The 12,672-nt window shown below is 54.4% G+C and overlaps 6 protein-coding genes across 6 annotated transcripts; 3 read left to right on the top strand and 3 right to left on the bottom strand.

Moving 5' to 3' along the window:
* Positions 1-323: 323 nt before the first annotated feature.
* Positions 324-1,347, top strand: asf1 (nucleosome assembly factor ASF1; the record flags this gene model as incomplete). The annotated part of the gene is made up of 4 exons (XM_056983115.1): positions 324-432; positions 488-527; positions 586-894; positions 951-1,347. 4 exons carry the CDS (start codon positions 324-326, stop codon positions 1,345-1,347), a joined length of 855 nt encoding a protein of 284 aa, XP_056828609.1.
* An 800-nt stretch (positions 1,348-2,147) lies between these two features.
* Positions 2,148-5,415, bottom strand: N7510_011189 (uncharacterized protein; the record flags this gene model as incomplete). Its single annotated transcript, XM_056983114.1, has 6 exons — positions 2,148-2,173; positions 2,229-2,504; positions 2,567-2,688; positions 2,750-4,877; positions 4,930-5,269; positions 5,329-5,415. 6 exons carry the CDS (start codon positions 5,413-5,415, stop codon positions 2,148-2,150), a joined length of 2,979 nt encoding a protein of 992 aa, XP_056828608.1.
* A 279-nt stretch (positions 5,416-5,694) lies between these two features.
* On the bottom strand, positions 5,695-6,633 carry N7510_011188 (phosphotransferase family protein; the record flags this gene model as incomplete). The annotated part of the gene is made up of 1 exon (XM_056983113.1): positions 5,695-6,633. One exon carries the CDS (start codon positions 6,631-6,633, stop codon positions 5,695-5,697), a length of 939 nt encoding a protein of 312 aa, XP_056828607.1.
* A 630-nt stretch (positions 6,634-7,263) lies between these two features.
* N7510_011187 (THUMP domain-containing protein) lies at positions 7,264-8,389 on the bottom strand (the record flags this gene model as incomplete). Its single annotated transcript, XM_056983112.1, has 6 exons — positions 7,264-7,371; positions 7,431-7,571; positions 7,683-7,897; positions 7,947-8,100; positions 8,156-8,281; positions 8,330-8,389. The coding sequence occupies 6 exons, from the start codon at positions 8,387-8,389 to the stop codon at positions 7,264-7,266; spliced, it is 804 nt and encodes a 267-aa protein (XP_056828606.1).
* A 427-nt stretch (positions 8,390-8,816) lies between these two features.
* Positions 8,817-10,699, top strand: N7510_011186 (alpha-keto acid decarboxylase family protein; the record flags this gene model as incomplete). Its single annotated transcript, XM_056983111.1, has 4 exons — positions 8,817-9,009; positions 9,064-10,291; positions 10,346-10,553; positions 10,616-10,699. 4 exons carry the CDS (start codon positions 8,817-8,819, stop codon positions 10,697-10,699), a joined length of 1,713 nt encoding a protein of 570 aa, XP_056828605.1.
* A 635-nt stretch (positions 10,700-11,334) lies between these two features.
* Positions 11,335-12,553, top strand: N7510_011185 (uncharacterized protein; the record flags this gene model as incomplete). The annotated part of the gene is made up of 3 exons (XM_056983110.1): positions 11,335-11,625; positions 11,907-12,126; positions 12,297-12,553. The coding sequence occupies 3 exons, from the start codon at positions 11,335-11,337 to the stop codon at positions 12,551-12,553; spliced, it is 768 nt and encodes a 255-aa protein (XP_056828604.1).
* Positions 12,554-12,672: the final 119 nt, after the last annotated feature.

The following is a 12,672-nucleotide window of genomic DNA, read 5'->3' as shown; positions in this document are numbered from 1 at the left end:
GGGGAAATGAATGATCAACGCAGACAAGAAGAAATAATGATGATGCAGATACAGCACGCACACACCGAGAACCAGCGCACGATCACGTGGGCGGTGAGGCACGGCAAAAGCGAGGGGACGCGAGCCAGGCGCGTCAAAGATCAGCGAGTCGTTGGCTCCTGGCTTCAAGCACATTCCTGTGTGAACAACACCCCTTGTCTCTTGCTGCTGCATTTCACTTTTTCACTCTTCCACCTCTCACCCTCTCTCTGTTTATACCCCAGCCTCTGGATCATTTCTCTTCCTCTCCTCATTCATCCATCCCACTACAGGTACATATCAAAATGTCGGTCGTCTCCCTACTCGGTGTGAAGATCCTCAACAACCCAGCGACCTTCACGTCGCCCTATGAGTTTGAGATCACCTTTGAGTGCCTCGAGCAGCTTCAGAAGGGTATGCCTTTCTTCAGTTCCTCCCAACGCTCACAAAACTAATCTGTACCCACCAGATCTGGAATGGAAACTGACCTACGTCGGATCCGCCACCTCGTATGTCCACTCTTCTCCATCATAGAAAATCATTGCTAACAACCAACCCCCTTCCTAGCTCTGAATATGACCAAGAACTGGACTCTCTCCTGGTCGGCCCGGTCCCTGTGGGCGTGAACAAGTTTATCTTCCAAGCCGACTCGCCCGATCTGAAGCGCATCCCTACCTCCGAGATCCTCGGGGTGACCGTCATCCTGCTCACCTGCAGCTACGACGACAGGGAGTTTGTCCGCGTCGGCTACTACGTGAACAACGAGTATGACTCGGAGGAGCTGGTGGCGGATCCCCCTGCGAAGCCGATCATTGAGCGCATCCGCCGCAATGTCCTCGCGGAGAAGCCGCGTGTGACTCGGTTTGCCATTAAATGGTAAGAATGGCCGGCCCCTTTTAACTGTTGATTCCTCTCTAATACGCTTTCTACAGGGACTCGGAGGATTCTGCGCCTGCGGAGTACCCGCCTGACCAGCCCGAGGCCGACATTCTGGACGACGACAGCAACGCATACGGTGCTGAGGAAGCAGAACTCGAGGCGGCTCTCGTCAAGGAACTCGCCGAGGCCGACAAGCAGGGCGACGGCGAGGACCAGGAGATGGAGGGTGCCGAGGGCACTGCTGGCAAGGAGGATGAAGAAGAGGACATCTCAGATGCCGAGAGCGAAGATCTCGAGGAGGAGAGCGACGATGATGAGGATGAGCTGGACGAGGATGAGGCTGGTGAAGGTGACGAGGATGTCGAGATGGGCGATGATGCCGAGCACAAGGATGAGACTGCCAACAAGGCTGCTGCTCCTCAGGCTCAGCCTGAAGTCATGGTCCACTAGATCCGCACAAGGGTTGGTTGCTGGGTTGGCTTGGAGGCGTTTCTACTTGTTTCACCTTTCTTCTCTTCTGCTATATTTCTTCTTTTTTCAATGATGACAGCCGGAATGCGACGTTTTTTATGACCTATGGAGCCTGTTTCCCTGTTTGGATCACCCTGTCTTTCCATGGGAGCCAGGTCCATGATAGAATTCACATATATGAAAAATGGATTCATTGCACCTCTAATCTATATATTCTGGGGCTGCGTAGCATATTCTTCTAAGTTAAAATTGTAGTCTAGGCATATGTGATGTCTCCATAATCAACCAAGCGGGATATATATTTCCGGAGACCACAGTAAATAACGCCCTTGTTGCTACGTTCAAAAGTCGGTCACCACGCAACAACAAACAAGGTATGCAAGGGAGACCAATAGCCCCGCAATCTTGACTAGTACATGAAGCAATGAAATAGCGAAAGTGGTCTGAATTCCGAGACAAGGTATGGGAATCTAAAATCCTTCCGTACCTGTCCGGGGAGTTGTGACTAGGTTGGTGGCTCACTGAGTCCAATGGGGAGTAGACTGCAGCTTAATAATTATGGTGTTCTTGAAAGTGGTTTTGAACCAAAGGCAAGGGTCTTGGAGGCATTGCTTTGCCTTAGGATGCATGCTTTGTTCTGAAGTACAGCCAGTTTAGGTACTTTCTCCATATGTTCTGGATCCTAAACATGTTGAGATCGCAGTCTCACAATTCCAATCTCGCTAATAATCACGATCATCCAAGAGTCCCCAAGTCCATACTGAAGATTATGGAACAACCTAGAACCCAAACTTCGACCCCAAGGCTAGCACGCGCACATTAGCTTCATCCGCATCTTAATATAAGAAAAGAAAACTCACCACCAAAAGCCGCCTTCCTCTTCTGATTCTGCACAAACTTGCCCACATCATTGGCAAAGTTACTGCTATTCTCCTCGAGCCTATCCATATGATCGCCCACCAGACCCAGCCGCTCAGTGCGTTCCTGAAGCGATCGCGTCATGGACGACCAATACCCCTCACCCTGCTGATCGGCGGGCGACGGGCGGCCATCCCTGACGGCTTTTCGGCGTTCTTGGTCGTCGAGTTTCATCTGCTCCATCATTCGTCTGGAGGGAGGGCGGTCTGGGCCGCAAACTGTAATGCCAATTCGTTAGATATCTGTTTGTCTTAGGTTGGGGCAAGGAATTGGAACGTACTGAGGATATCCATGTCGGCGGGTGATACGTATTGCGTGCCTGAGATCCATTGAATGTTGGTAATTGTAGGACGTGAAGGGATGACTGCTTGAGGGTTGAAAAGACGGTCTTCTGATGGGTGCCTATAGGATTTCAAATGATCAGTATAATCCTCCACAAGGGTAAGCGGTAGATCAATCATACAGTCCGCGGCCAGATCCCCAAACATTGAAGAGCCCGATTTCGGACGGGCCAACCCACGCCATGACACTGCCTGTAGGGGTAATGCTAGCGTCTGGGAGGCGCCGCATATCTGCAATGTGACTGATCTTGGCTACGCCAAGATCTCTCAGTGAAGGAATGGCGAAAGCCCGAGCATTGCCGTCACCGAAGAGGCCGACCAGGCTGTAGCCCCGGCCCTCGAGCTTGACAACGGCGGCTGAATCGCAGAGGTATTCATCCCAGCTCTTGTGGGCGCCCTTTGCCGTTGGGGGCTTGAAGATTCGGCAGCCGGCAGTGGTCACTACGATGAGGACGCCGTTGACTTTCATGCCATTTCGCAGGCCGCCCACTATACTGGGCGTGGCGGAGGCATCGGCACCGGTGTCTGCGTCGATGGGGATGATGTTGATCACTTTATCCTCGAGAGCCGATACACCCACATATGAAGCGGTGTAGGCTCCGTTGGATGCGGGAAGAATCTTGAACGTCGCAACATTCCCTCTGCTGGTTCCGACAAAACAGCAGATGCTCGAATAGTCCTCGCCTTCCAGAGTCATCACGCCGAATTCGATGCTGGTCGCCCATTCTGGAGCAGCGTCATCCGACCCGCGAGTCTTCCGGAAACTGCTTCGCTTAGACGCCTTGACGAAGTCAGATAGGCGTGCAGTGTGAATGATTGCCGGACCACGCAGGTCAATGATGACCAAACTGCCGCCCTCAAATCCGGCAGCAACAAAGCCGACTTGGCTATGCTTCAGCGCTGTCACCGGCCCTTGTTGCATATTCAGAAGCGTCAGTGGGAGCAAGCCCTGCTTCAGACCAGGGTCTGTCCGATGAGCCACCGGTGTCAGCTGGCCAGGACCTTGATTGGTACCTGCAGCCTCCTCGCGCCCGTATGAGCCGTTGTTCCCCCAACGGAAGATGACAACTTCTCCGCTTCGGAGACCAAGTGACAGCTCGCCTGCTGAACCCGCCAAGGATATTTCGGTGACTTCGATGTTGCTGACTCGACCCACGGCGCGTGCCAGATCGACCTGAACCACGTCGCCGTTCTCAATCTCGTCATCATGCCCAGCATCCCAAAGGCGAACGGTTCCGTCGGCATGTGCGGCCACCATGATATTGCGGTTCTCGAAACGTTTGAGCGGACCCTTGGCCTCGGCGCCGCCCATTAAGAACTTGGGTCCCTGCAGTCTGCGCTCCTTCAAACCCAGCCACGTTGAACGATCGACTGGTATCAAGGCTGCCTTGTTCACAAATGGTTGAACAAGAGAAAGATACGGGTGAAGCATGTTGGTGGAGGTAATTGCGTGGCCGCTGGGGAAGCTGAGCGTCATCAGCTCGCCGGACGACAATACAACAAGGATCGCAATTGGGTCGTGAGCGCCACTGAAATAGGGAGAGGTGCGGGGGATGAGGCAATAGTTGACGACTTGCGCACCTGGGGGGACCGAAAGATTCAGGGTTTGCCGTGGCCGTTCAAAATAGCTCGTCAGGATTTGCCAAGAAGAGGTCTGATAGTTGGGAGTCGTGCCCATGTCCAGGAACGTGAGGCCCTTGTTCACATCATCGGCAGAGTGACCGCCAGCCACCAACAGACCGGTGTCGTCAGGGTTCTCCTTTGCACACCAGGTGACCTTGGCGATAGGCTGCTTGGGCCCTCCAGATGAACCAGGTCTGGGGGCAGAAGCGCCTGGCTGGTCGATATTGACCGTCTCGATCGTGCGGGCATGGAGCTTGCGGCCATCTTTCGAGTCCCAGAGGACGAGACTACCATCTTCGTGAACAGTAAGGACAAATATCCCGTTTGGATGCCAGAGGGCATCAATCAATCTGGGCCGGCGCACGGTGTTGGACGGCATTGGAGGGTCTCCGCCCACGGCGCCCGGAGGGATCTCATAGATGAAGTACTTTTGCGCAATATTTTGCTTGAACGAGAAAGTCACTGCGCCTTCGGGATAACCCACGAGGATTTTACCAATATCCCGGGTGGAGAATGCGAGCGACACGACGGGAATGAGCCTTGCGCGCGGGTTGCGCTCCTGCCACAGGTTCGGGATCTTGAAGGGCGTCAAGATTTCTCGGTCGAGGTCGTATGCAATAATTTCACCTTTCCAATCAGTCAGTCGGTAATTCCGGAACCCTCCACCGCTATAACCTACCATTCCCCAGACCAATGAATGCGTAATCCAGGCTCGGATCCGTCACCAGGGCCGTCGCTTGGCCCGGAGGCGCATAGGAAGCCAGCCGACGGCGGGTCTCCAGTGAATAGATGCAAATTTCACTCTTGGAATCGACGCTGATGAGCTTGTCGGCGCAGAATTGGAGGAAACGGGCCGAGGCCTTGCGGGGGAACTCGAAGACGACGGAGACGCGGCGCTGGCCGAAGACATAGATCTGGCCGCTGCCAAACTGGGTATCACTGGTTCCGACGGCGACGAGGGACTGGACGGGATCGTAGGCGACCGCGCTGATCTGCGAGTTCACACCGCATCGTGCGAACTGGAGAACTTGTGAGAACGAAGATGCCTGGGATTGCCAAGAAGCAGGGAGAAACCCACGTCGTCGAGCTGGAACAAGTCCGCCGATAGGCCATCGGACAGGTCCTTCTGGATACCGGCCTGCTTGCCACGCAGGAACTGGGCCATTATTTATTTTGGGGCGTGGGGGGGTGGCAGAGAGAGAAAGACAGAGATTCAAGCTGGTTGTTCATGTTGGCTGACGCCAGGTCCCCACCGGCCCCACTAGGATCGGTTCCCCTCCTATCCGGGTCTATAGTTCGTATAGTATCTACTGTACTCCCATCGCCGCTATGCTCGCCGTCAATCGTCTCCGAGCCCCCAATTCCATTGCCTCGTCCCGGCTGCGATAATACTGGATCGTGATCTGGCACACCGATCGGTAGCACGAGTATCTGGGAGTCACCATTAGCGCCGAACAATAACAACCACGATCAGGGGGACCGACAGTAACAAACGGGTCTGTTCCTGGCTGGTCCAGGTCAAGGACAACCCAGCCCCTTCCAACACCGCGGGCGATGGCCGGTCGAAGATCTCGGCCATCAACACGTCCCCCCAGAGGGCATTGCCAAAGTCCACAATGCCCGACAGCTGTTTCGACTCTTCATCCAACAAGACGTGTGATGGGCGCCCAAAGTCCACAACCACCAGCCGAGGCAATGTGACTTCCGTCAGCGCAGACGACAGCCGACTCAGCTCATCCCGGATCTGCGCATAGGGCAGCGTGATAAACATATCCTCAGCATCGCGGAGAACCCCCTCAAACAGAGACCGAAAGGTACTCCGCCAGCACGGCTTCCCGACACCCATGGCGACTTCCTGAAGAGAACCGAATGCCGGTGCCGCATTCTGGCCGATGACGCTGGCCAGGAATCCCAGATGGCGGTCGAGGCCGCTCCGTTGGTGGCCGCTGAGTTGGTGACGCATCTCGGCCAAACTCGTTCCTCGCACATATTGCCGGATCAAGCACGCAGACGCTAATTGACTGCCGTGCGGATCGTAATGGTATAATTGTGGAATGCAGGGATTGGCACTGTGTCCCAAAAGCGCCAGGAACCTGGCCTCGGTTTCGAGAAAGAACTTCTCTCGGCGCAGAAGCGCCGTGTTGGAGAGAGGGGGGCCTTTGAGCATCAATCGATCCCCATTGGAGAGGGTGAGGAGACGCAAAGTGTGCAAATGGCCGGGGAGATGTTGGGAGCGCTGCACCCGAACTGGTGGAGGGAACAGTGGCCGCAGGACATGATTGAGGGACTGGGTTTCTGTTGAAGAAGACCGGGAATCCATGATGCTATCGACGGTCCCCTTCAGGAACGGACGGGAACATGATGGCTCGTCCAATATCGGCATTGTTCGCGAGAATAATTAATCCCAGCTCATCACCCACCGGAGTCGACGATACCTGTGCAGGATATGTACGTCTCTCCGGCGGGGCGACCGTTACGGTTCATCTCCGAGGAGATATGTAGTATGGCATTATTGTCGTAAGAGCAGAAAACATGGGCTTCCGTCCACGTAACCTTCCCCGGGACACGGGACGCAAAGCGGCCCTGACCGTTGTTCTTAGGCCTCGCAAGACCCATCCGAGTCAGGGTCTCAACCGAGACTGGCTGTGACGACCGAGTGGCAGGCGAAGACCGGGGTTAATGAGGAAAGCAGTACGCGAGACTCTCGCCTAAGAATCCCGCTCCGGGCAAAGCGGCCCCGGCCGAACTGCCAATCACAGGGCCGTCTTGCCGAATCTCCATCATGAAGGGTCGACTAAGGAGGTCTTCATCCGACACAATAATACCGACTGCCGGGCATATTAACATTTCGTGGGTTCCCTCTCCAATCACGGGGCTGTGACAAGCGAACAGACTCGCTGTCAATGCGCGGGAGAGCCGACTGCCGGTGCCCGGGCCTTTGCTCTACGGCAACTCGTTCTGGAAGCCCCGATCGAAAATACTAATTAATGTAATGCTTTATTCCTCTAACTGCCTAGCTCTCTCCTGATTTGGGTTTAGGCGTTGGCGCGTAGATTTCGGCCAGATTGTATCGTTTCAGTTGATCGTAGTCGCTCCCCACAACGCTCATGCCGATAACGTTCTGCAGAAATTGGGTTAGAGACGGCAACGATGTAATACAAGGTCCGGCATCAAACACACCTGGAGGACCGTCACCAGAATGACCAGATCGTAATTCGTCAGATCGACCGGGTGCTCTTTACCAACCACATCGGCAATGGTCTTGATGACCACATCGCGGCCGAACTTGTCATTGCCCCGTATCGTTGGCCGGATGGCGTACTATCCCAGGGGGAAATACAAATCAGCACAAGATGGAAGGGGATGACATCCCGAGGCGCAGGACCGGGCGTGTTGCCGGATCAGTGCAAGGCTCCTTGCAATTCGACTCACCTTCTTCGGCGGCCCCCCTGAATGGAAATGAGGCGCGAGGATCTCTTTGGCAAACGCCTCCAAGTCCACGCGGAGAGTCTTCCGAATCTCAGTCACGGGCGTCATGCGCTGAATCCAACGGCTCGTTTTGGTCGTTGGATTCGCCTGCGCTTCGGTACACAACCGGTGGACCAGCTGGACGGGATCGATTGATTTGTCGAGGCGCATGAATGTTACTTTCCAGGTGTTAGTTTGAGGCTGAGCTCGTGGTGATCATGCACATACCGCAGGGCATATCGAACCGAATGGGCTGCATGGAGCGCGGTTTGGCTGCGCTTGGCTTCAGGCCTTCGAGCTCCTTTCGGATCTGGGCTTCGATGTCGCCGTCATCGGAATCGGTGTCCTCGTTCTCTGCGGGTGGTGCAGTGGCTTCCATGTACTACATCATGGGCAGGTTAGTTGATGATAAGGTGGATGATGGTCCCTCCCTGTACCTGCGAGAAGACATCCTGCGTCTCGGCGATACATTTGCCTTCTTTGCCGATATCGCAGGTGACAAACACGCCCCAGTCACCGCTCTCGAGTGAGGGTCCCTTGCTCTGCTGGTACTTCCGTCCTCCCTATTTCGGTGGTCAGTCGCCGCCACGGGAGGGGCCGTTCTGACCGACCTTTTTCCCTTTGCCGGACTGGCTTGACCTGTCTGGCATGTTGTGTTTCCCGCCGACCATGCGCGTACTGGGTACCTAGACACCTCTGTGGATTGGTCGAGCACAAGTGGGGGGAGAAAATATCGCGAGAAATCAACCGGGTTTAGCGCAGTCGGTGGAGCAATGCAGTGGGAGGACCCGAAACAAGCTTATCCGATCGGCGGGTAGCCAGCCGAGGTTGAGTGTCCCTCTACTATTGCGTCCTACGTTTTGAGTTACACATTGTTTGTATGTTGGTGGAGAATGGAGAATAATATTGTGCCCATTCATCAGTGACCACTTTACAGCATCCGGCGAGGTGGACGATACCGGCGTGTAATGACATCACGGCCCAATTATGACGTCGACCAACAGTATTATTGTCACATTTGTAGCACGGCAAAGGGGAAAAAAAGGAACCAACTTTCTCATTCTCCCCTCCAACCTCATTCCACTGCTAATTGTTATCATGGTGTCCAACGACATCGCGACCCGGGAGCTCGAGAACCCCATAGACGTCGCCGACTATCTGTTCCGGCGCCTGCACGAGGTTGGCATCCGCGCCGTGCACGGGGTTCCGGGAGACTACAACCTCGCAGCCTTGGATTATCTGCCCAAGTGCGGGCTGAACTGGGTGGGCAACTGCAACGAGCTCAATGCCGGTATGTTGCTAGACACGTGAATTGTGAAGGTCAATGATTGACTCGGGGAAATAGGTTACGCGGCCGATGGCTATGCGCGCGTCAAGGGCATCAGCGCTCTGGTCACCACCTTTGGTGTGGGAGAGCTATCGGCCCTCAACGCCATCGCCGGTGCATACTCTGAATTCGTCCCCATCGTCCACATCGTGGGCCAGCCGAACACCAAGTCGCAGCGCGATGGCATGCTGCTGCACCATACCCTGGGCAATGGCGATTTCAATGTTTTCACCAGAATGAGTGAGGATATCTCGTGCTATGTGGCCCGCCTGAATGACCCCCACGACGCCGCGACTCAGATCGACAGTGCCATCCGCCAATGCTGGATCCGCAGCCGTCCGGTCTATGTGACCCTCCCCACCGACATGGTGAACGCCAAGGTGAACGGCGATCGTCTGAAGAAACCCATTGACCTGTCACTGCCTGATAACGATCCCGAGAAGGAAGACTACGTGGTGGAGGTCGTGTTGAAGTATCTCCGGGCGGCCAAGAATCCCGTGATTCTCGTGGACGCCTGCGCGATTCGGCATCGGGCGCTGGAAGAGGTGCATGACTTGGTGGTGGCTTCTGGTCTGCCCACATTTGTGACCCCCATGGGCAAAGGGGCTGTGGATGAGACACACAAGAATTTCGGAGGCGTCTATGCTGGCAACGGGTCCAACCCCGGCGTGGGCGAGATGGTTGAGTCCTCGGATCTGGTCCTCAGCATCGGCGCAATCAAGTCCGACTTCAACACTTCTGGATTTACCTACCGCATCGGACAACTGAACACCATTGATTTCCACAGCACCTACGTGCGGGTACGTTATTCCGAGTATCCGGACACCAACATGAAGGGTGTTCTGCGGAAGGTCATCCAGCGCATGGGTACGATTAGCCCGGCCTCTGTGCCTCAAATCAGCAACCGACTGCCAGACAGTGAGCGCAGTTCCTCCGACCAGACCATCACCCATGCCTGGCTGTGGCCGACGGTTGGCCAGTGGCTGAAGCCCAAGGATATCGTGCTCACCGAAACCGGTACCGCTAACTTTGGCATCTGGGACACTCGATTCCCCGCCCAGGTGACTGCCATCAGCCAGGTTCTCTGGGGCAGCATTGGTTACTCGCTCGGAGCCTGCCAGGGCGCTGCTTTGGCCGCCAAGGAACAGGGCAATCGCCGGACCGTCCTCTTCATTGGCGATGGCAGCACTCAGTTGACAGTGCAGGAGCTGAGCACGATGCTCCGTAACAAGCTGAACCCCATTGTGTAAGTTCTAATTTTGGACTCTTTCGGGATATTGACTGACAAGTGGCGCTTTAGCTTCGTGATCTGCAACGAGGGATACACGATTGAACGATACATCCATGGATGGGATGCGAGCTACAACGACATTCAGCCCTGGGACCACCTGAGCATCCCCAAGGTCTTCGGGGCCAAGGATGGCTACAAGGGATACCGCATCAAGACCCGGGATGAGCTCAACAAACTGTTTGCAGACCAGACTTTCTGCAACCATGATAGTCTCCAGGTATGTGTTTATTCTTTGCCAGCATCCAAGGGAAATGAAATTTGCTAATATATTGTTGGCAGTTGGTTGAGCTTTACATGCCTCGTGAGGACGCACCAGCCGCTCTCAAATTGACCGCCGAGGCAGCAGCTACACTAAACAAGTAAGCCCGTTTGTCATGGAGATGCCATCTCCGAGAATAGCATCACGGCTGCTCTCAGTCACAACGACGATCTGCACCTCCACTCAATTTAATTTGACTCGATCATCTCCATTCTATTTCAGTCTAGCTCTGCGAAAGAATAAAGTAAACAGTAATTTCTAATTCCTGAAATCTAGCTTGTCGTACCTAGCCCCCTCGAGAACCTCTGAAGGTGTTGTAGTTAGTTGCTGCCTATAGTAGAGCACTTGGCCCCACCTTCAACGCCCGAATTACTACTATTTAGTTCTAAAAACAACTACGAGCCACGTAGAACATAAAAAGCGATATCATGGGTTTATTCGACGATTTGTGACCGGCATCGCCTTTGGGCCGCATCGGCAGAAAAGTGAAGAACTACTTTAACGCGGCTAGTCTAGGTTAGTCGAGAAGTCGTCGACAATATTTCTTTTTGTTCTTTGTTGAATTGGGGTTGACATCTTACTTGTTTTTAGACACTGTCCGGGATGATATACAAAAGCAGTTCACCGCAAGACCGAGTATCGAAGATGATTTTTTCAAGAGAAGGTTCGATGCCTGTTATGTGGAAGATCCGCCGCGACAGTTAGTGACACCGTCCATTCCCCGCGGGATACGTACTTGATGAGCTTAGATTGGAACGAGAACAGTTTCAAAAAACAGATACAGAGTCTTCACCTGGATGTGATCTACTCGACCGCAATCCATGTCCTCTGGAGATCCTTCCTTTTCCATACCTACCACCCATTCCCATTCCCACTCGATTTTGCCAATGATCGGATCGAGTTCGATGCCTTCCACCGCTCCATGACACTACTCGTTCCCCGCCACACAGATCTGCTAGGCATCTTAGAGGGCCCTGTCTGCTACAGGCGGCACGGCTTGCAAGCTCGAAATTCTTGCAGAGCGGAGTCAGTGAGAAAAGAATTTACAAAAGCCTTGGCTATGCAGGGCAAGACTCCGTCGCTGCAACGAAAGTAAATGGGACCGTTCGGAAACCCTACAGGATTGGGGAAGGGGTTACAGCTCTGCAAATCGATCCTAAGGCTAAGGCAGCCACTCAGACGGGAGGCTGGACTGCCGGGTCTCGGTGCTTAGGCAGTGAAACAACAATCTGTAACAGGGGCTGGGAGCTTCCCCTTCATCTCGATCGCCTCGATATCTTCCGTATCTCTGGGGGTATGGTTCTTGAACAGTACAACGCGCCTCCCTTGGATCTCACGCGATACCAACAAGGCGCCGAGCAGCGCAGACTCCGTGGTCCCCAGCTTCAGGCACGCATTCAGGGCTGGGGTCCGGCACGTGACATATCCGCTCGACCCAAACAATCAACCCCGTTAGTCAGGGAATCAATCAATCTGCGCTTCGTCTCGGATCCAAGTCAAATCCATAATCGGGCAACAAACAAATTTGACAGTGAGTGCGTGCGTCCCTTTCCAGAATAAAGCCACCCACACACAGCATCTCCCTCTGGTATGTCGCCGCCCGTGGCCCCAAGTCCAAACTATTCTCCGACGCAAGGGAGTCCGTGCCTGGAATCCTCGGCGCCTGGGTCGCTTCGACTTGCTCAGATTTGTCGATCTGAGGGGGATCGCCCTGCCATCTCACCTCGTCTTTCTTTCCTTCTTCTTTCCGCTTCTTCTCTGCTGTGCAGGCCGCTGACATTAACATTCTCCGCCCCAGTTCTGGCATTTCCTCGACTTTGCTTCGAGGCCCTGGCCTTATCAGCGTGCTCTCCGCTTTTCTCACCGTCCCGCTTCCCTCTTCCCTGGTGTCGCACGAGTCCCAGCGAACAAACGATATCTTTAAACACCCCTGGATGACGAGTGCTACGGAGCGATAAGCTTGTTCCTTGAGTTCGATTCATTTTTTTTCTTGGCCGCAACGCTGTTCGCTGACCTTCAACGATGGTCCTTGCTTGGCGCTAAGTCGATCAATCTACGATGCGAGCGCGCGGGACGA

This window comes from Penicillium lagena, assembly GCF_028827675.1.
Source record: "Penicillium lagena strain IBT 129212 chromosome Unknown utg000008l_segment0_segment0, whole genome shotgun sequence".
Classification (NCBI taxonomy): domain Eukaryota; kingdom Fungi; phylum Ascomycota; class Eurotiomycetes; order Eurotiales; family Aspergillaceae; genus Penicillium; species Penicillium lagena.
This window is presented reverse-complemented; position numbering and strand designations above follow the sequence as displayed.